Source organism: Chlamydotis macqueenii, chromosome 12, assembly GCF_036417535.1.
Source record: "Chlamydotis macqueenii isolate bChlMac1 chromosome 12, bChlMac1.mat, whole genome shotgun sequence".
NCBI classification, from domain to species: domain Eukaryota; kingdom Metazoa; phylum Chordata; class Aves; order Otidiformes; family Otididae; genus Chlamydotis; species Chlamydotis macqueenii.
The window spans coordinates 20,903,375-20,927,205 of NC_141567.1; the positions used below are offsets into that span (position 1 = coordinate 20,903,375).

The 23,831-nt window shown below is 40.0% G+C and overlaps 1 protein-coding gene and 1 long non-coding RNA gene across 6 annotated transcripts in view; one reads left to right on the forward strand and one right to left on the reverse strand.

Annotated features, from left to right (window-relative positions):
• The window catches only part of ENTREP2 (endosomal transmembrane epsin interactor 2), a 130,215-nt gene extending 119,276 nt beyond the window's left edge, over positions 1–10,939 (reverse strand). For all 4 annotated transcript variants that reach the window (XM_086757373.1, XM_086757372.1, XM_086757371.1 and 1 more), the window contains exon 1: positions 10,694–10,939. In XM_086757373.1, the coding sequence (XP_086613499.1) occupies positions 10,694–10,939 (246 nt within the window). The remainder of the gene's footprint in view (positions 1–10,693) is intronic.
• A 48-nt stretch (positions 10,940–10,987) lies between these two features.
• On the forward strand, positions 10,988–13,069 carry LOC147599307 (uncharacterized). 2 transcript variants are annotated; one of them, XR_015259937.1, is made up of 3 exons: positions 10,988–11,050; positions 11,660–11,943; positions 12,572–13,069. It is a non-coding gene; the product is annotated as an uncharacterized LOC147599307 (long non-coding RNA). The 2 variants fall into 2 exon arrangements; XR_015259938.1 differs by lacking the exon at positions 10,988–11,050 and adding an exon at positions 11,190–11,262.
• Positions 13,070–23,831: the final 10,762 nt, after the last annotated feature.

Consider the following 23,831-nt stretch of genomic DNA (forward strand, 5'->3'; position numbering starts at 1 on the left):
GCTGTTTCATAGGATCTCAAAGTATGGTCTGACGGTTAAGCATTATTTCAAATCTATGACCCGATTTCATGAAGAAGGAAGGGAAACTTTGAAGGGGAGCAAAGGTAGCTCTTAAATGAATTCCTAAATTCTTTAGGTCCAGAATAATCCTTTTTGCACAAGCATAAATAGGACATGAGGTATGTCTTTCAAGAACTCCTTGAAAAAGTAATGTGTCCTCTTCTACCAGAACAAGCATGAAGAATTGGGTACATGAAGGACACAGGCCCGTGTATTAAATCTGACTCCCACATACCATAGCAACACTACCAATGTTCTTCTGAAAGGACAACCATTGCTGATACAACTCCTACCTGCATGCAGAAAAGGCAACACAGAAAAGTTGTTAACATTTTGCCCAATCTGTACAACGTTACCAGGTAGAGAACGTGCTCCTGCCACCCTATGGGTCCTCTCTTCCAGTCTTATGTTCAGTATTTACTCTCTGCACCATGCAGCAGGTTCTGTGCTAGAAGCCTCACAGACGCATCAGAGACATCACGTGATCCAGCTGCAAGACATTCCTACATATACAGACACAGTGATAATGTGGACTTAAGGGCATGAGCTTGTCATTTTCATGGTTTTTTTCCTTTTTTTTTTTTTTCCCCTCCTCCATCTCAGTTGTGTTTTGTGACTTGCTTTGTTCTGGTTTAATACATTATTTTAAGCATTAAAATTATTTCTACTATTCAGATGTATTTAAATAAACTTCCACTCCCTAAGTCAACTTTTTTCAAGTATCCTTTATAACCAAATTTGCAACTAAAGCTGAGAAACATCCTGTGATGGCCCTTTTTACACATAAACAGAATAGAATTTCACATGAAATACATTTTCGTTAAAACTACCGCAAAACAAGAAATCCAAAATCTAACACATCAGAAATAAACTGTAAAAGCAGAAAGGACTACAAAGGCATACATTTGGTTTAAGAGACAGGCTGATCGATACACTTTCCTGATTATTACCATTTACAACAGATACTATAACCTTTCAGAAACAAAACATGTACTTCTCAGCTGCAAACACGTCTGTACAAGCAAGAGGCTCAACCACTCTTCATCTGGAGATCCCATACTTTCATCGGGAGTTTTCTAAACACATTTTGTTCTTTAAGATCATGAACATCAAAACTGAAACTCCCTAAAAGACTGCGTTAAATAGTCTCTCCCCTCCACCAAAAGAAAACTTCTATTTAAGGGGGAAAACGTAAAGAGTGAAGACAGTAGCTTGGTAGTCTGGATCTCCTGAAACATGTGAAACAAGCTGAGCTCCCTCCACACCGACACAAACACAGGACTTGAGCCGTTGTCTCCTTCCCCCCTCACGACCCATGAACACTAAACTCCTAGGTGTATAGGAATGCTCAGCATTTCATTTTCTTTAGTCTGATTTTTCACAAGTTTTCAAAAGGTTTTGGATTTAGCCTCTGGCAAGACAAAATTTGTTTGAACCATAGCTACTTTCAATATCTGACAAAACCACTTTCTAGCAATGTTATTTTCAGAATAGCAAAGCAATTAGTATGCTAGCCACATGTTCACAGCACTATTTTAAGGAATGTGTCTTACAAAGTTCTTGATTATAGTTTACAGAGTCAGAAATTGAAAACCATCTATTTTAGTACCATTGATCAACAAATGCTTTTCACTGCTATAATAAAAGAATATTCAATGTAATTTTTCTGCTAGAACCACGATGACTAGAATGCGTAATAGTGAGATAATTACTTGTGTTTATTATTGTTAAATGCCATTGTCCATTGGCTCTTTACTATGAATGCTGAAACAATACATTTTGGTTTGAATTATTTTTTGAAAAGTAGCCTTGCTTTCTGTAATCAGCCAAAAATCTACCACAATTCTTAAAACAGCTGCATTCACAATTTTCACCTAGATGAAAATAAGTTTCTTCTCTGAGGAGCGAATGTAAAAGTGACATTATAAAGCTACATGTTTATTACCTCTCAGTGCCTCTAGATTAAGTGTGTTCAGCTTAAAACACCTGGTTTTATCTCGCCTGGCATTGAAGCCTTATCTAAAATCTTCAGATTAAGCCACGCTCTTTCCTGCTACAAACAATAGTAAAAACAATCTCATAAGGGAGTTTTATCACTCACATAAAAATAATTCTGTTGAGATGGACTCTTTATAGGTGACAAGAATAACAAAACTGCATATTTATCAATGCAGACATTATTTGCTTGCTCTGCATAACATAAATTACTCATGATGATGGCATCTGTAAAAGGAAGAAAGTTCATACTCAAAACTGAAAGCAAGCTTGCAAAATTAGCAACACTTACTTCATACATTAGACACAAAACTTTAAACTCGCAATGCTGCTTCAACTATCGATGTTTAAATCAAGCTGTTTGTAAAGATCAGAAATCCAAGTTACATCCAGTAATCCAAGCAAAAAATATATATTCTTCAAAGTGCTTACATTTTCTCATTTTAGCCTAGATACAATAACAATAAAAAGCAAGTCTACACTTGTTAGAATATTGTAAAATTATTCTTTTTTTTTTAAACCACAATCTATCCAAAAACATCTCATTGTAAGTGATACACCAGTAATTCAAAAGTATTTCTCATTTTGCAACTTGGCTCAAAGATACCCAACATACTCAAAAGTAACACACACAGGGCATGGGCACCTGGCCCTCAGAATCAGCTATTTCACTCTGCAGACCTGCACCAAACTACTAATGTAGATGTAACCTGTACGGAGTAAAATTCTGCCCAGCAGAAAGGATTACTGGGAATCTGTAGGGAGTTCACATCCTCTGCACAATACAGGAGTTTTCAGGTTTGGCCTTACAGGTTCTACCTAAATTAGCGAAGAGTAAATGAAACAGGAGCAAATCTGTTTGCAAAAGAATTGATTCTTAAGACGAGAGCATCCATGCTATATACATACTGGACGGGTGACTACTTCAGACAAGCTCTAGTCTGGTCCCGAAACTCAATACCTACTTGCTGCCAGACTGAGCCAAGTTTGTGTGCACTGAGAACACTCCACAACGTGAATGAACAGAAAGTGGGAGCACGTATATGATCAGAACTAAAACACTGATATGGACACATCCACAGACCACCAAAAATGACAATGATAAATTATACTAGGGAAAGGACTGAAGTTTCAAACAGCACGATCAAGTACTTCTAAAGGAATATGAATACACTGTTCTTACAAATCCAGATCCCAGCCTCTGGTTATGGGATAGAGATTGTGATTTTGTGACTTTGCCAAAGAGGGAAGGCTTAGCTTTCAGGCATTTTGATCTTAAAATATTGCCTGCACATAGGTTATGATGCTCTAGATGTATAAACACTGCTCAATTATAAATTCCCCAGCTTTGTCATATTTGCATAGTATTCCTTTAAAGGCATGTGGTTACTCCCATAGAGAAGAGGTAATGATCAGACCATATGCTGCTGCTGTAAGAGTATCTTTATCTAAATACAGGAGTATACCTATTTCAGTAGTGTAAGTTATGTGTTTTCAGGCAGTTCACTCCCTACAGAGTTCCATTATCTGTTCTGCCCTTTGATTCCAGAAGGCACAGGAGTGAGCAGAAAAAGGAGTCGTGAAAGAAGAGCCAAATAAGCATTATAATTCAAACTCATTCCTTCAATAAGTTGCAACTTACAACTAAAATGGAGGTGTAATATGTTCAGCAGCTGCTAATGGCTGGATAATTGACCTTGGAAATTCCCATTTCAACTAAGCTTCAACTTACCTATTCCTAAGTTTCTCAGTAGACTGTAACTGTTCCACGCAGCTAGTTGTTGTAAGTTCTAGGGTAGCATTGACTATCCTTACAGCAAATGCTGCTACATTTCCAGCAAAAAAGAAAGGACATCTGGAAGGGACAACCAGAATTCAAGAAAAATATTTAATTCCTAAAAAGACCGAGATATACACCCATCTTTCTACTACATATCAAAAAATAAAAAATAAAACTCTATCTTATGCTGACAACAGTAAAAGACTTACCCAAAACATAATATTTTTATTCTGCAGTCTGCATGCCTACAGAAAAATAATAACTTCATAACACAGGTAATTTATAATAATACAGGATTTAAAAAAAAAAAAAAAAAAGCTATTTCTTCTCTACAGATTGGGCACCTCTCCCCACCCCCCCATCCTGTATCATAACTGGGCATCTTTGCTTTCTTCAACTATTCCTTCCTGTAACGCTGGAAGTTTTTTAATGAATTTGCACAATCAAGTCCTTCCCAGCCCTATAAGCTGAGGCAACAGAATACACTTAGAAGCCAGAAAAGCTGATTTGCCTCATGAAACAAATGATGGTGGCTTCCAGGAGTCGGCTTTCTTACAGTGTACTGAAGACAAGAAATCTAAAGGTTACACTTGGCCCAAAATTGTCAGGAAGTTACAAATAGACATTTTACCATGTGTAGTTCAAAGAATAAAAAGCAATACTGTCTTCTTTCTAATTGTTCATCTTTCCAGTTGTCTAATTTACTATCATTCCATCTGGATATAGAGACAACATTTTCACCTATGAATCCACTGTTCCAAAGCCCTGTCCCTCCACGGACTCCAGAAAGTACAGAGAATGCATGCAAGGCTTCTTACTTCTTATGATTATATGACGTATACAATCTGGTCTTGTACACCAACACCACAGGTTTTAACTGGCATCTACTAACAGTTTATAACAGCCTTGTTCTATTTTTTTTTTCTTTCACACAATATTGTCATGATGTACAAATCAAGAATACAATTAATGATGATTGTAGACAAGACACGTTGCAATCCTTGTTAATTTTATGAAGGTGAGAGGTAAGTCCATGCAGGTGACATTGATATTTTTTTACTAATACTGTGTACCAGCAACATACGTGCCTAGCAGCCTTCCTGAGACACAAAGTTCCAGACAGTTGACTTCCTTCCCCAGCTTGCTCACGTTGCAAAGCCCTGACGAGCTCACAAAGGAAAGGAAAAGTATGCCTAAGGTGCCGGTACATCCAACCCATGTAGTAGAGACAGAAAAAACGGGGGTGGTGGGCTAACTAAAGGACACAGCAATAAACCATAATACACAAAGTTTCAAAGAATCACAAGTTAGTGTAATTCTTTTATAAGCATATATAACTGGAGGTTCCACTACAAGTAACTAAAACTGTTACTGTATATTGCAGTTCTTAAGTGAGGAGTTAACAGTGATCAAACATTATAGTACAGCTTTCTCAAATTTATCATCCAAGCTAGCTGCTCTTATTTTGTGACTATCACACTGGCTAAAACCTAACATGAGTTGTTAGCCAAATCCAGCAGTCACTCATCTGTTGGAAAGGAGACCATGAATAGGCAAAAGATAGGTTAACAAATTGCTGATCCATTTCCTGGTCTTCTAAATGTCATCAATCTGAAGCAAGGAACATAGAGATAATTGTTCTAGTGTGTGGGATGCACCATCTTTCAGGAATGACATAAGATCTTCAACATTCACATAGGGAAATCAGTTCCATTTGCTTCCTGAATCCACCTCTATTTGATAATCTGCATCAGAGGTCTGGTAAGTCTCCTGAAGAGAAAAACTTTTTCAGTGCAGAAATTTACCTACTCAGTTCCCAAAACAGCAATACAAACTACTTCCAAAAGAAGACTGAAAGAATTTGAATATTTACAGACACAGAACATTGTCTGAACCAGTGGCAAACTTCACGGAATAACAAATTGTCCACGATAAACTAATCGTCATGGTCATGGAGTCTACAGATTTGAAAATCTACCATTAGAACAACCACTTACAGAGAAGGGATCTGGTCATCAATCTTACCCAGACAGCTAATGACCTCTCTGTGGTTATAACAGATGTTCAGGAACATTTCTGATGTTTTACACAAACTCTAGAAAAAAAAGAGTTTCTTCTAAGAAAGCTGCAGGTTAAGCTCTCAAGTTGTGTGTGATAACCAGAGGTACCCAAAACAAGCAGCCCATACTAGATACTCTCATGGAGAAGCATGTGGCACACTCAGAGTTGCAATGGACAGTTTGATTAAAACTACTTGATATCCACGCTAGTTCAATCTGTACCTACGGCAGGTGGACAAGAAAAATACCATTTAAGTCCTAGATACAAGATGATCAGCTCTGAGACAAATAAATGATGCGTGTCAGCAGATTTTACAAGTTCAGTATATACAACACATATCACTAGCAGTAAGTTTACTTTCTCTCAAACAGCTTAGCTCTACTTCCACAGTATCAGACTCTCTATTGGCAGCAGACTTTTCATGCAAACTAAAGCTCATTCCTCCAATCTACAAATACCATCACTCTAGTACCTCTTTTATTTCACCTGACTATCCACAAGCAATAATGGAAAACTCCAGAAAGGAAAGAAAAATGAGAAAGCAGGAAGGAAAAAAATCTGTACCTGAAACGGAAGAGATACAACACTCACAACTGCTAACAAATAATCTTTCTTGTGACCTCCCCTTCACTTCCACAATGGTTCTACATAGGAACATGCTAAAACAACCCGCTGCGTGTGAGGAACAGTCAGGGCCACAGACTAGTAGAGGCTTTTGAAAGTTAACTCCTCTATGCAGCATCCGAGGATTTAAACCTATTTCGTACGTTGTCAGTGAAGAAAAGGCTCTACACTCAGCTTTCTCAGTTAATAATGTAGACAAGTACATAATGTATTTCACATTCTTCACAAGAGAGAAGTTGGGTCTGACTTCACCTTGACAATCTCCCTATATATATTCCCCTTTTCAAAGACCACAAAAAAGCATGTACGTCATGAACATTGAAGACATACTATATAAAAGCTGCTTTTAAATCTGAGGACTTTATCTGTTTTGAACATGAGATACGGATGAAAAGAGGCAGAATTGAGAAGAAACTTAATAAAAAGAAGAGGCAGCGCAAGATCTTTCAGCAACACACTTCTACACAAGAATACAACATTTGCCAAATAACTACATATAAAAGAAGAGATAGTATAAACTAAGATTTCTAGTGCCACAGTATAATGTCAGAAACCTGTGTAATCTTATGATATAACTTACAATTTAATCAATGCTTTCCTATACTAGAGATAACTCTAGTCTCTGAGGCTGGAAATTTTCTCAGACTGTTGGAACCAAGGGGGGGGGGCGATAAACATCTTATTGCCCACTTATAAATAATTTCAATAAATGACCGCAGAAAACAAGATTTGCCTTTGTAGTCACACTGACGTAGCTCTATTAGGCCTGCGGTTTGCTAGTGTCTTAACACTGATGTAGTAACCATAAACATTAAGCACACTTAGCTGAAGCGTTAGAAGCAATCTGGGCATATATAAAACATGTAAACTATAAATTGGTGTATATTTTGGATTCTAAAGAGTGAAGAAATGTTTTCTCATACTCAAGCAACTCTGGACCTACAGGAGAGACAAAGAGCCTTGTCGTCGCTTATACTTTTGGGAAAAGATTCAGTGACCTACCAGAACAGGCTAATTTTGAGAGCTATTCTTCCATGATCAAAACAGGCAGTACTTCATGTTCTTAAAATGATCAGATACTCATGTTCATATACCTTATACAAGAAAGCATATCCCTTTACCCAGCTGAGAGAATGGGAAGATGAAATCGCCATTCTTCTGAATGAAAGACTGCAATGGGAACAAACTACCTAGCATTCCACCACACAGTTTGTAAGATCTTGCCAATGATTTCTGCCTACACAGAGAATCAACCGGTGCCTGCCCATCTAATCCCCAAATTGCCTTGTGCTCAGCGCAAGGCTGACTCTCATTAATCACCTTCAAATACCTTAATACAAAATACATGAAAATATTTTTTCTCTTCCTAATATGATGCTATAAAACATTAGACAAAGCAAAATGATTAAAATTTGTGGGATGATGCTTAAAGAAGCTCTGACTTCTTCAAAGTTTTATGGAAATTATGGTGCCTTGTTCTTTAAATAAGCTGTCACTGGTACACTCATTTGACTTGATTCCAAACAGAAAGTGAGAAATCAGAACCTTTCCTTGCAGTTGAATAGAGAATTTTCTGCAAGGAGTGTAATATGAAGACAGATTTTTGGTTTGGGTTTTTTTTTTTTGTTTAGTTTTTAATCAATTAGAAACTTACAAACGCTAGGAAATTATTTTCAAAAACTTTTAAAAGATTATTAGCAAATTTTTGCAGCCTTCATTTATATTGACAGGGCAGCTGGTGTCAAAAAATGCTGAAAAGTACCCACGCCAAGAATACTCTGTTTTAAGATGTGCATTTCTAATTAGTAAAAACTAAAGCATATCACACTCCCCCCAAGAAAAGGTTCAGAATTGCTACTTGACCATCAAGCAAGGTAGTTATTTATTTCGGGTGGAAGAGGGGGGGGAAGGCGGGGGGAAAAAAAAAGGAAAAAAAAAAAAGTAGTTGGAAGGGAAGTTTGAAATATTTATGCCTAATTTTTGCATCAGGTAAGGAGAGAAAGAATACTTCCCTTATTTTTCTCTCATGTCACTCAACTCACCTTTAGTTATTTGTTTAATGGTATTTTCCAGAAGCAAGCCGGAGGCGCGCGCCCCGCCCCAACCGTTGGGCCCGGCTAACGGCTGCCGGGGGCACGTGGCTGCGCCTCTTCCCACCCCTTGCCTCCCGCGCGCCCCCGACTTCCACGGGAAGAAAGCTGTGAGTGACGAGACACCTAGTTTCCGTTGAACTCGCTAAATACCTCAAAATGCTTTTAGAAAAGGCTGTGTAAGTAACTAACTTGGCCTCAAAGTTCTGTGGGGCTTACCATACTTGAAAACTGCTCCATTTTTACTTTATTACTTGAAACTTAGAGATAAGGAGGAAAGTAATGGTTATTCTTATGCTCCGATAGACCTCATTTATAAGGTAGAACTATTTTTTTTCTAAAAGTTAGCTCTTAATTTAGGAAACAATTTATACCTGCCTTATTCTGGTAGCAGAGGACAATAAGGGTTTCCAGTCAACAGTCTGGCAACACTTCCCCTGTGCCTTCCACCAATTCACAGCACAGGCTGGAATCATGGCTTTCTCTATGATGAGCAAGTAACGCTCAGGAAACCATACTTTTCTATGGGTTACAGCGGACAGAGAGAAGGGTAGAAGGCACCCGCAATCAAAAAACCAGCATATTGTAGAGCATACTGATAACCTCCCAAAGTCTCTTTTCGCAAAGATTACAGGAGTTGGGGGAAAAGGTACTATTGAAAAAGTTGTCCTTACTGGAACACACAATGAGTTGTGCACATTCCTGCGTGGTCTGTCAATATAAGAAACCAAGTCTGCCTAAGCTGTGTCATTTTAGTAGCACGTTAATACGTAAGCAGACAGATTCTTCATTTAAAATTCACACCGCGTCACAATGAATAGTTCCATATTAGCTTGCAGAGGTTCAAACTCAAAAGAATAATTATCACCATATCAAGATTATTAGTGCAAACTGATGTGTCTTTTCAGAAGTCTTGGCGAAATCAAGAAAAATACTTAAATAATTAATCCAAAACTACTCTTCTGCTCTGAAGGACTCAAAAAATTACTGAATAACATGCTGCATAAGAGGATATTGAACAGCTACTTTTTAAGATGACACCATTTCTGCCATATGCTCAGAACTGAATAACCCAAATCATTTGTCTAACAGCTCTGGTTTCTAACAAGCACTTTTAAAGCTCAAAACTCTCTGGTCCGTTAAAAGAGCTGAAAAGACATACTTGAAACCAATAACGCATTAAATTAAATGGAGCAGATCCTCACCAACAATGCCGAGTCTGTCACTAGCACCCTCAGAAATGTCTAGTTCTTCGTAACTGTCAAGTCCCATTTCACTGCTCATGAGAGAAACTTCCATAAGCGAGTATCAGACTGACGCACCCACGCCCGCACCGGATCCGCACGCACGCCCGAACACTGACAATCAGCACTCAGTGAGGCCACCTGAATGAAGAAGAGTATCCTTTTTTTTTTTTTTTTTTTTAACGTACACTAGCAGGACACGGTGGGAAGTTGACAATGAAATCACAGAGGGGTCAGGACGCAGGTTTGGGCATTTGCGAGGAGCTTTTCCCTCAGACACCCACTCGGGTGGGACCAGCGGCCCCTCGAGGCCTGCCACGCCGCGTGCCTACCTCAACGCCCGCTCCCGCGCTGCCCATCTCACGTTATTGCTTTCCAACCGAGGACTGAATTTGCCACCCGAGCACAACCCGGCGCCGAGGCCTGGAGGACGGCCGCGCCTCGGGGTGAGGTCTCCAACTCCAAAAAGCCGCCGGGGTCGGCAACAGCAGCCCGCCAAAAGGGGTCCCGCCAGAGGTGAACCGGCTACCCCAGCTCTGCACCCGACGCCGCCGAGAAACCGCCGAGCCCCCCGCGCCCCCCCCCCCCCCCCCGGGGAACGCTTCCAAAGGCGGCACGGCCACCGCCGGGCTCAGGCGCCCACCCGCGGAGGGCGCCTCGCGCCGAACGCGCCGCCGCCGCGTGCCACCTGTGCCGGCGCGGGCTCGCTCCCGGGCCCCGAGGCGCTGCCGGCGGCGCGCGCGCCCCGCACCGACCGTTGGGCCCCAGTAACGGCTGCCGGGGGGGGCGCGTGGCTGCGCCTCTTCCCGCCCCCCGCTTCCCGCGCGCCCCCGACTCACCGAGAAGCCGGCCCAGAAGGGGCAGGAGTGGCGGACGCGGGCCGAGGTGGTGAGCGCCAGGGCGGCGAAGCTGACGGCCACGATGAGGCAGCCGAGCGCCATCTGCGCGACCCCCAGGGCCAGCATGGCCCGCGAACGGGCGCGGTGCTCCCGCAAGCGGGACAAGCTGCGGGACAGCGCCGTAGGGCTAAGGGAGCGCGCCCCGCCGGGGGGCCGCGCCGCCACCCCGCCGCCTCCCGCCGGCATCCTCCGCCGGGCCCCTCACGGCGCGGCCGGGCGGCACCGCCTCCTCCCGCCCTCCGCGCCCGGCGGGGAGGGCGCGCTCCACGGGGCGGCGGGCAGCCGCGGCGCATGGAGGTAGGCGCTGCCCTGCCGCCCGGGGCGACCCGCCGGGCAGGGCACGGCACGGCACGGCAGGACGGGAGAGGGCCCGCCGCCTCTCCCCGCTGCAGGCGCGGGGGGGCCTGCGGGGCTACGGCGCGCAGCGCACGGGGGCGGCTCGCCCGCAGCCTCCGGCGGGGGCGGCCCCGGCGCCGCTGGCAGAGTGAGAAGCGGAGCCCCGCTCTCGGGTCCGCCGCCGCTCCTGTCTCTCCCGCGAAGGGGAGGGGGAGAGGCAGGGAGGGGAAGGGGGAAGGGTTGTTTACGGCCAATGGCGGGCGGAGGCAGCGGCCCTGCGGGGAGAGCGGTGTGTGCGGGGCCGGCGGGGCCTTGCCCGGGGCGCCCCCAGCACCCGGACAGCGCTGAGCCGCGGCGGGGGGCGGCTCCAGCTGGGGGCCCAGCTGCCGTGCGCCAGGGCACTGAAGGAGAAACCTGCCCCACCTGGGCTTTGTGCAGCGGGCACCTGGCAGCCCCCGCCCCTTGCACTGTGCCTCTGCGTCCGGCGGGGCGGGCAGGGAGGGGCTGTGAAAGGCACAACGCTCAGGGTCGCCTTAACCTTTATTTTTCTCTTTTTTTTTCCCTCCCCAGTGAACTACGACCAAGCCTCAGCTTGCAAGCATCCTCACTACCAGAATTATAAAAGCCACCAGAACGAGCTTCTATTTATGCAAAGCTCTCCGCCCTGCTGCTGCTCATGACGACACTGTCCAGCACGGTAGGGCTTAAGGCTCCCCACCACACCTGAAGGACATATGAAAGCCAGTTTTCTGCAAAAGGGAAGTCACAGTGATAACCTAGTGCCTGCCAACACCTAAACCTACTTGTGAAAAACACGCCAACAGAAACCAAAACCAAGAACATAATCTTAACAGGTAACAGTATAGTTTAGATAGTAAAACTATTCCAGGGTTAATGTTTGTAGTACCATAATTGGCTATGGCAGTGTAATTTTTTTTAATACAGGAATTGGTATGTGTAGTCTACATACTTGTAATACTGCAATATTTATACCAAAAAAAAATCCCAAACACCACATGTAAACCAGGTTTAAATCGATTTGTTCATGAGGTCCTTTCTCTTTTGAGAACTCTTCTTTGCATAACATAGTTTGTTTCCTGGGGAGGTGGTAGTGGGGAAGTGTGCCTTGGCAGGAAAGCATCAAAAGATTCAAGTCCCTCGTTTTTTTTTCATACAACATTCAGATATTTTACTATAACGGGGGACAGAGGGGATAAGCATGCCACTTTTAACTTAAATTTCAGCCTATGCCACGAAATAGGTTAGGATAGCAGGCAATAGTGCTGTCACCCTAAAATGGCTAAAATACTGCTCCAGTATTTTAGCAACTAATATTTTAATCAGATCCAAAAAGCACCTGACAAAACTACACTGAAGAGGCAGTTGTTTTGTTAGGAGTTTTTATTCTAATGCAGAATATTACCAAATTAATACTACTAGTAATCAAAAGAAGAGTTAGCTTACAATGTCTTCGTTTCTCAGACTGGGCATGAACAAAATGGGAGTCAGAAAGAAAACACCACTACCCACACCCTCTTGCCCAATACGCAGCCTCAGCTGATGCTCCTGAATTGGTTGCTGCCACAGGAGTGCTGGGTCCCATCTGAAAGCCCACGTGGAACAGCTAGTGAAGGTGCACGGGGATGTATGGTAATAGATTACACTGAATTTTTGTTCATACCAGTTCATGCTATAACTTCCACTTGTTTTTAGTCAAGTAGAGTGGTTTGCTATCCAACATTGGAAACATTACTTCAAAATACACCTTTCAAAGTCAAAGAACGGTCTGTGTTACAACGTTCTGCCGAAGAGAATGAAAAGGGCCAGCAAAAAAAGAAACAAAGCAAAACCCAGAACCAAACTGAACCTGTGCAATCTTCGTGAGTAAGCAGTTCATTCCCCGACCAGCCAGAAATGCTGAAGGTCATTCAACAGCAGGACAATTAGAAACCTTATAAAGAATAAATACAGTGAAACCTCTGTCTGGGTGCTCTATCTGGGTGGAGTAAGATGGCCCTAGGGCTTGGAGAAATTAGGACACATTACAATGGGGTGTGAATTTACATGTCACTAACTCCCTGTGCTGATACTATTGTATGCATTAAGTACAAAGCAATTTACTTTCATTTCCAAGGACTTTCCAACTGGTACATTAAAAAAAAAAAAAATCTGCAGTTGCAGGCAGTCCAGAGGAGGATCTGGCATCGCAAATCCACATGCTCATCCGCTGTCTGTGAACCTCACATGTGGGCAAGGTCTCGGGTAATCAATACGTGCACTGCTTCTAGTACAGCAAACTAAGGCTACCAGAAAACAACTATTTCAGCTTCCAGTAGGAATCCACAGGAGTTTAGATCACATCCAATTTTCCTGAGCATTCAGATGTAGATAGATACTGCTCAAGATCTGAATCAGCTCTGGATACACATCTTGGCTTTCTCTGAAGGCTCTCAGTTGCTGGATTTGTTTGAGAATTATTTGAGGGCAATTTGGGAAGTATTATTGTCCCTAAGTTTAAATGAAGTCATTTTGCTGAAGAGATTTTTAAAAATATTTCAGTGGTGTTTTTCAATGCCTTATCATTGAGTGTAACTTAAAGTGGGATGTAGTACTGAAATTTCTTCCAGAACTGAAGTAACAAAAGCTTTGTAGCAGCCATGTTTATATTTGAAGACTATAATATACTGATATTTAATTTAACAAATAATTTGATCATTTCCTGAAAGCAGCCAGAAGGGCACTACATATCAGACCTTATTATTAGCCTATTAAAAAACATAAAAACTCAGAAGCCAGCGTGATAATGATCCCACTTCTGTGGTAATTGTCTCATTACTGTCAGTCTTTACTGGCTTCCAACCAGTTCAGAAAGCTGCTTCATACTAGGAACTATATTGGTGGACTGAAGTTTGGATTTATTCTGCCTCACTTCCAATGTTAGAGAATTTCATGCATCTTTATCTCTGCAATTGTTATTTGAAATTAAGTAAATGACATTTTCAAGTATGACAGAAGTGGAAAATGAGCAATAAGAAGCAAATTCGTCGTTACAGGAAGCCTCGCTTACTAGATAAGGAAACTGTTAAGAAGGTGCCCTGCAGTGTACAGATATTGAAAGTATGTCCAAAGGCTCTGCCACTGTCACTTCTACATAGCATGTCTCCAAATTTGCATACGTTGCATTATTTCATTATTTTAACCAGCTCTTCTCTCTCTCTAAGGACTTCATAAGCACTAACGATCCAGATTGTCCCACACAATGTACATCCTAAAGATGTAGTGGAAATGGGTCAAATGAGGTGGTATCACTGCTGAAAAATAAAATATATACTTTATCTACACATATACACAAAATGAGAAGAACCCACAAAGCCTAAAATACTTCCTTCCACATCCGACCTTCATAATGCATCTTGATATCTTGACTTTATTGTTAAGTATTTTTACTATTCTAATATTTAGCAAGTAATTTCTCAGCCATTCAGATTTTGGGTCCTTACAACATCAGCAGTAGTAGTTTTACTTCCTTTGTCAACTCTGCTCACTCCTTAGGGGGAATCAAGTATCGGGGCCACAACAGCTAGGATGAATTCAAATGAAGTATACCCACCCTTATTCCTTGGCACATACCTTAAAAAATAATTATCCTTTTCCATGGCTGCACTTCGACCTGTTCTGCAAATAACTGGTAGGGCACTCCAGCTTATGTTATCTCAGATTACCAGGAACCATACTCAACATACCCGGTTTTTACAGAAGTAATGAAATTGCTTTACAGATGCAAGCTCTTAAATAAAATGTCTGTACCATTGTCAGAACCGAAGAGTAACATATTCTCACACGCCAACTTTTGAGCATATAATGACATTTGCTTTCAAATGCAACAGAAGCTGGTATTTCAGTAAATTAAAAAAAGAATTTTCCATTTCCTTGCACTTGACAATCAATCTTCCTTAACTTTACCTTCCAAAAAAGTGTACCAGGCAGGGAGAGAAAGGAGGGCAATACAGCAAATAATAGACTGCTTTATCTGTATACAACATTCAATTGTAATCAGCACGTTGCAGGAAGTATCCTGCTTTATCAGCTTTATAATTTGAAAGTAATAATTATAAAAAGTCCTGCTAGCAGATACTAAAATGGGTCAGAGACAACAAGAGAATGCATGCCAGTGCCCACCTATATAAGGAAGGATCATAGGGTTAAGCCTGTAGACTTGTTTAACTCTTACAGTAGCACTGCTGTCTTTGGTGTTATCTTGCTTCCTGATGACTCAGCGTTTTCCTTAAAATAGGACAACCATCTCTGATAGACTTGTAGCTAAGCAATGAAGCTCTAAAAAAGAAAAAGAAAAAAAAAACCACCAAACACCACCAACCTTTCCTCCCCGCCACCGTACTTTTATACTAATAAAAGTATCCATTGTATTTTTACAGACAAGTTTTCACTTTGCAAATCATACATACATCATCACTACCAGTCCCATCTTTTACAGCATTTTTCTGTGGAAGAGAATGACTGAAGAGTTTACAAAGCACACTGATTCTGTGTACAAAAATGTTAGGAATAAAACCATAAAATGAATACCATGAAGATCAGCAGATTTTGACTAAGCCCTGCTTCTGTGCTTGAAACATCAGTGCCTATTTATGAAAGTTTTTTAAAAGGATATATTAAAATCAAGAGCATCTACCTCACAATCATCGAGAGTCCTGTAATAAACCAATGCCTAGACAAAGTCTGTTTACAAGAGGTAGCACAAAGAGGACTGTCACGTCAGAGTTGTGGTGCAGAACACTGCCCTTGGCGCGGTGATTGTGCACGGAGGAATGATTCTCTCACATGTCTGTTTAAGGACTTGGAGTTAGATGTGGATCCCTGAACTTCTCAGCCATTTTCTGCACCATCTTGCACCTATGTATTGGTCTGTTACCCTAACCAGACAGCAGACCTGAAGGAGACAATAAAGAGAAGTAACTGCCATTTCTTTACACCCATTGTTATTGTTCTGTTTTCTCATGTTTTTACACAGAGGATAATCACAGATCAGTTGGTTTTACAGGAAATAGCATCCTTTAACGACATCATTTAAGCATATGTAAAACTATAGGATTTACTTCCATATGTAAGCCAAAGGAGTTTTAAACAGGAAAGCTTTGCAGATAAAAATGAAAGAAACTTCAATTTCCGTACTTTAATCTGAAAATAGTCTGAGTCTCTTGTTCAGAAATACCTACCCTGGAATTACTTTCTCCATGTGATTGGCTGCCCTGATGAATGTCCTGGAGTGCTAAAGACACTGCTGGAATCAAGATAATTGCCCTGCATTTTATGACTGCTCAAAAGTTGAAATTGGGTACGTGTCTTGGATCAGTAAAGCAGACTACGCTGTGTTTTTACAAAAGACAAGCTAGAACTCAGATTTTTTTTAAACAAGATGATAGATTTCTTTCCCAGATCACCACCCCTGGGCTGGCAGAAAATGCAATCACTCTGAAAAAAAAAAAAAAAAAATTACATTAAATGAAGAATCACCTGGTATTTTCTGTTCACACATTAGCAAAAGTTAACAAAACTATTCTTCATCAGGAGTTTGGTCTAAGACATTAAAACATGGAAAAATATATATCCGATATCGTACAAGAAGTTTTGGACAGAAGTTTGGTGCATGAAACTGTACCGCTTTTCTTCTATAGAACTTTAAAATGTGCAACACTTCTGTATAGACATAACTGGTAGTAGTGATCAGTTTCCTTACTGATCCCATTGCCAAGAGTGAAAAAATGTGCTAATGTAGAATTAGCTACTGCATACTGTCTCTTAAAGTGATTGGACTTTTCAGGGCCAGAGTCTATTGGATTATTTTCTACTGTGGAAATTAAGTAGCTAAAAGTTTCAAATAAAACATAACATCACTTTTAATAGTGCACAATATCAACATTTAATTAAAAATTACATCTGGATTTTAGTGGCTTAGCTGAAGAATCATTTTAGGTAGGTTTTTGTTTACTGAAAGAAAACTGACGACAGTTACATTTTTTTATATAATAGAAGTCAAAGACTCAGTCTGCTGAGAAAAACATCTCAAAACTTATTATGATTCAAGAAGTTTAACTTTCAGTAGATTAATTTGTTTGATTTACAGGTAAGTGATTTAAAGTGTTTAGAATGAAACAAACAAACAATAGTCCCTCTTCTAAGTATCTTGCCGAGATTGTGGATTTTCTGGTAAAGGACATGGAATCAGAAATTAATCTGCTTGAGGAGACCTATTCTTCTTAGACTTGTACACATTACTGAAAAGATAAAGGGAAAAAATAACAGATTTCCAATTGTGACCAAGTAAAAATCATCAAAATATTAGAAAAAAACTTTCAAAGTCTTGTCTTTGTAGATTATTTCCTTTTACACAGGCTTTTCTGTTGATAAGAGTCCTAGTTTTATTGGTTCTATCACAACTATTTGGTAATGGGACCTGGCTAAAAATAAAGCAACAATAACTCTGATGCTTGATTTCCTAATTAACTGAACAGTACGTACAAAAATGTAAAGACAAGAAAAACGCTTTTATTTAGCTACTTCCAGAAAGTAGCTTATTAAAAGCACACAGTTGTTCTACTTGTCATCTGTAGATGAGTAAAGTTTTAAACACCAGGCAAAAGGATCTTTCTCGGAGAACCAGAAATTGGTCTTTGGTGGCTGAGACATTCCCATTTTATTAAGAGCCATAGGGTAGGTAACTAAATAAGTTAAAGGCCAGCTGAGCTACTCATAGCAATTTAGTTAAAGCCCACAGCAGGTGAACACAGCTTTTTCTAGTTTAGATAACCAAAGTAATCAGAAAGACTGCTCAGCACAGAAACTCAGGTGAGCTGAAGTTAAGGGTTATTAAAATAACTTTGGTTCTTGGATGAAATAGTAATTCATATGGGACGTCTATTTCATATGAGGTTGCTACTGACATTTATTAAATCAGTCTCCAACATATTGGATCATTTTCTCAATATTTTTCTTTATGAAATGCAGATGAAAATCAGAAGGGAAAATTGTCTGTATGTATCTGAAATACATTCAAATTAATCAGAAGTCACAGTGCAGTATTTTATGTAATGATGGACCATACATGATTAGACACATATGCTATCGCAGTTTTGCCAGGTATGAAAGGATTAAACATACAAAACATACAAAAAAAGATTGTATGAAGAAGAAACAACTTGCATAGTTTTGTCACATTTGTGGAAAACTTGGATGTTTAAGTTGGAACAGCCCTCAGGCAACCGTAAACTTCCAGAGCTGGCAATTACACAACACATCACTCACTGACCTTGGCAATACTCTAAGGGTTAGACTGTAATATAGAGACTTTCTCAAATAATATCTCAAATCTCTTTGCCGTGAGAAGTCTTCCTTTGTAACACAGGGCTTCAACTTTCATTTCTAAGGCAGGCAAACTTCCTTCACAGTCTTATCCCCCTACCCACATCTAATACAGCAACGTACTTGCAGTTTTGAAATGGGTCTGTTTGAAACTCGTCCTCCTCCTTTGGAAACTGAACAACCTAGAGTAGAAGCAACCTTCTGATGATACTCAAGTCCCTACCACTTTGTCCCCTTTCTCCAGACAGAGAGACAGCAGGACTAGATTGCAAGCAAAAACCTGCAGATACTGGTATAATGTGTTTTTTTAATTTTAATTCACACCCTCTTCTCCAGGCTAGTGTTTTCCACCAGCACATATATACTTCCACTGACACTTACATATTCACATTCTTTTCCTTTTTGCTTACCTAGCCCCCCTGATCCTCTGCACTTCTCTAATCTTTCTAAATACCTCTAGCGTTCCCTAAATAACTCTAAAAAAATGTTCTGTATTGGGTTTTCAGAGTGACAACACACAAAGTAAGGAAAATGACATCATTATCTGGAAATCTGTACTTGCAGAGCATACTGAAAGTTTTATTAGGCTATTATAACTTTTTGGCTCTTTTTTTCCTGTCGAGTCCATTTTGAAAGCAGAAGACTTCAAGAAAGAAAATGTCTTGCAGCCATTTGTTTATTTGAGCATCATACACTACTATAGCACAAAATTTGTTCTAACTGCTGATGAAATACAGGATGTATTTAGAATCAAACACAGGAAAAGCTTCCCTCAAACCAATCTTTACTATGCCGTGCTAGCAAGTCTTTGCAAGTCATAAGCAACATGAGGAACTTTCTTGCTACAAGAAGTTATGTGTTAGAGCTAGTAGTGCAGAAACTGAGACTGAGATAAACGGTACTTGACTTCCATTTGCATTTTTTATGAACTTACACTTAGTCATGTCTACCATATTTAGTTCTATGCTATTCAGTATTTTTGCTTCTGATCCCCTACAACATCAAAAGCTCTGCTGTAGCAGTAAACATACTGTTTTCATGTTCATTAAACTCAACAGCCTTAAGTCATGATGAAACAGAAGCACGATTACATAAATTGGAAATCTGGTATTGCCTGGTATTCTACAAATAAACACCTTCTGCCCCAAAGGATGCATTAATATAAAATGACCATTTTACACCAATTTCTTTTACCCCATGTAACTATTAGGTGGTCTCTCATTGTTTAAAACTAAGTGAATTGGTCTGGCTGAACCCGCAAATGAGAAAGAACTTTTAAAAACCCACTATCTTCTCATAATTTTAAGAGGAAAATTTTGTCTTCAGGATTTGTGTACGTCAGTTTAAAAGCAAAGAGTGAGGCAGGGCAGGGAAGAGAAAAAAATAAAATAAAAAAAAGCAACTGTAAGCTTAAATCCTAGATCGGTCCAGGTAAGGAAGACTATAGGATCTGGAAATGTCGTGGATAGCTTAGGGCATTAATATGAGGAGAAGCACTGAACGGCAGAGCAGGTGGTTTTTATGCAGACGCCTTATCTGTCGTGTATGCTGTTTAGATGCATTTGTTACATGTAACCTGGGACATGTGATCTACATGTGCCAGTGGTAAGGTTGTCAGATAACTCAGTAAAATGAGGACAGCTGGAAGTTAGCTACAGGTTGGGGTTTAGGTTTGGGGCTTTTTTGGTTGGTTGGTTGTTTGTGGGTTTTTTGTTTGGTTGGTTTTTTTAAATTGTGTGTTGTAACCTTCCTGGGGAAGACAGAGGTGGCTAACAATAAGTTCAAAGGATAATACAAAATACTTCAGATGCAGAGGCTGACATTTCTGGTTTTAAGTGCTTATTAGCCCAGATTCATCTAAGAACCTTTAGTAAGTTTTTACGCTACTTACAAGACTACTAAATACTTCTAGTTTGATGCAGCATTTTGATTTTTTTATTCTCCAGTACCTTTTACTCTGGAAGAATAATCTATTGCACATTCAGAGCACACTTTTAAGAACTTTGAGAAAACCTAATTTGCAACATAGTGCTGCCTATATAACAAACATACCATGCAGAAATACTTAGAGATAAAAAAAAAAAAAAAAAGCCAAGTAGAAGCAGTTGTGAAAGGCCAAATATTAGACAAGATTTGTCAGACCGCCGATGTTCAACATAGTATCTCATGTATTACTGAGTACCTGAAAAAAAAGCCTTCCTTATTTTAGATGGCATGAATTGATAATGTCTCTGAATCTGCATAGTTTTCATAGGAATTATAAAATACAGGTAACTTGACTGAAACCACTTTTGAGAGTGCCTGAGAGAATTACCTCGGAAATAAGAAAACATTTCTCTTGAGCTTTCTTTGTAGTACTGTCTGTTCTTCATCCAAGGACAGATTAATCTCCCTGCCTGATGAGAGCCCAAATCCATACTTCTCCCACTTTCAGTCACACAATTTCAATGGCAGGATAGCATGTTGGGTTTTAGTGGTGGAGGGGACTATAGGTTTGGCTTCCGTGAAATGTTGCCTGAAGCTTCCCTCGTATCCAGCAGAGCCAATGCCAGCCGGCTCCAAGATGGACCTGCCGCTGGCCAAGGCCAAGTCCATTAGCAACTGTGCTAGTGTCTCTGGGATAACGTATTTAAAGGAGGGGAGAGAAAAAACAAATCAAACCTGCCCAACAGCAATTGCAGCTGGAGAGAGGAGTGAGAACACGTGGGAGCGTGGTGCTTAGCTGCCAGCTCAGGCTAAACCACAACAGTAAGAAGAACAAAAGTTTTTGTAACAGTGTTCAATTCTTCAGCTGTTCTTTCTAGAACTCTAGGGTTACACTATCTGCACTTTGAGAAGAATTAAATAATTATTTTTTTGTTACACTAGGGATACAGACCTTTAAACATAGTTAAGGAAATAACTTCTGTTTGAATATCACATTGATCTGACTCATAACAGAAAAAAGTAACTAATGATGACATAATTATGTCATCAGACAACTTCAATGCGTAAATACCCATCATAAAAATGTCTAACATCCACACTTCCTCAGAAGGCTTTCATTGCCCTAAACTGAGAAAGGTTAAACCCCCCCAGCTCTGAAGGGTGTCAGCCAGAAACCTAACATTTCCCTTTGCAGAATGTTAGCTCAACCTGATGCTGAAGATGACAAACAGCCAGAGAAGTAGAAATCTACGTAAGGACTGAAAAGCTTCAAGAAGAACCAAATTTCACAGTTATTAATCAGACCCTTTCATTCTCTCTTGAATTTTAATTATGTCAGTTTTTTAAATTATTCTTATGTTTCCTACTCCAATTTGCTATTTCTTGTTAATTTTTTTCCACTTGTGACAAAGGTTTAAGTCAAACTTTCATTACTGTTCCTCTCTGTCCAGATATTGCAAGGGCTCTTTTTCTGCCTTCAGTATATTGGCTGGAAAGAAAAATGTTTTGTTTTTTTTTTCTGAGGTAGAAAACAGTATTGTTTGTTTAAAAAAAAAAGTCTGAACAGAAGCTATTTCTTCTGAAATGCATCACCCATATAAAATGTTCTATCTGAATAAATTCCATGCTTCCCTGAGATATGTGGGATTCTTAGGCATTTGATGGACTTTTTTTTTTATTAGAATTTGGCAGAAATATATATATATATTTACATTAACTCCAAAAAGAAGTTGAGAAAGTCTTAATCTACACTTTCTGAAATATATAGTCTTCAAGGAGAGATTATAACTTCTGCAGAATTAATTTTTATATATTTCTGATTCATGTACAATTATTTTAAAAAGCCTTTATAATATGTACTCTAATAATCTTTAATTGTATTGTCATAACTCTAAGTGGTTTATTTATGCACAAAACTTCAATTTCCCATTCAGCACAAAAATTTAAGTATAGAATAAGTAAGTCAAGAAACTACATTTGTTCTGTGAAAAGCTAATCTTAGCTGTCTACTTAAAGTGGGGTAAAAATCAAGTATTTTATTTTTGACAGTGTTCTGAATGCTGGGTGTGGTTTTGTTTTCAAACTGCATACAAGACTTTCTTTCCTCTTCAAAATGCTTTTAAAATAGGGTATTCATTCAACACAGATGTGTGGCTCTCCTTAAAACAGCTTTTGTATGGTCAGAAAGAAAATGGCAAAATTTTTATCAGAATTAATACTCTTATGCTGGAAGGTGCAAAAAAGATCATGGGACTTACAGTTCCGTAGATCTGTCCTTTGGGAGGAACAGATCACTCCAAGCAGGCCATATAAAATACATGTTCTTTATTGTGGCCACACCAAGGGGGCAGATGCTGGCCATTCTAGCTGAAAACTCTGATTTATGCGTGTAGAAGGCTCTCTTACTGTTCTTACAAGTAGTAAATCTTATCTATTAAAACGATTGCACCAGTAACATTTCTAGAAGATGGTGTCCTCAAAAGGAAAGTAGCCTTTTCTGTAACTTCCAACAGAGCATTTCTTCTTTCTGAAGGACTGAAATTCTCTAGTTGTCTGCCTGTTTACCATAGGATGCCAGGTGGGAAGCATGTATTCTTTTTAAAGGAATACCGCCTGTATCTTTTCAAAAGCGGCTTACCGTTGGCCTGCGGCGGGGGGAATCGATGTGGACTCAGTGCACAGTGAGCAGCGTACTCTGCCACGCTGCCTGGGGAACACTGCTGGCAGCATCCCTAGCCACAGCGGCCTGGGGTCTGCGAAGACGGCAGGTGGAGTTAAAGTCTCTCTTTGGTTCTGGCAGTGCCAAGATGAAAGTAATTTCATATGCTGAAGTATTCTATTCAATCACCAGCCTCTGTTTTTCACTTTTAGATGTCTCAAAATGGATTTTTTTTTTTTGGTGATAATTTAAAAAAATACAAGAAATTACTTACATATCCTTCTTAAATTGTGGTTGCTCTCAGACGCTAGTACAGGAAAATCTGGCAAAAACTATACAGGGAGAATGTAAGCCAAGGATATAAAATGCTTTGGGAGAGAGAAAAATTCCCTGCAGGGTTTATAATAAAAACAATAATACAAAAACATTAAATAAAGAGGTGTACGGAAAAAGCAATTACTCTAACAGTATTAGTTACCATGACAAGCTTTTAAAAAAACACACTTATAAGTGCCAAAAATAATTAAGCAGATTTTCTTACTGTCCTTCAAACAACGGAATTTGTGAGAAATTTCATTAAGGCTTTGTGCTTCTTTCTCCAAGGGGTAGCAAAATTAACAAGGTCAGCTTGAGTACAGCTAGGATTACTCTTCATCCAGTGTTTCAGCACAATTCTTAATGCTTTTTTTTTTTTTTTTAATCTCCCTCTTGTTAAAGCATTTCTTCCCAAGGGGCCTTTTTACAGTTGGCCAGATTGTTCAGTGCCCTCTATTTCAC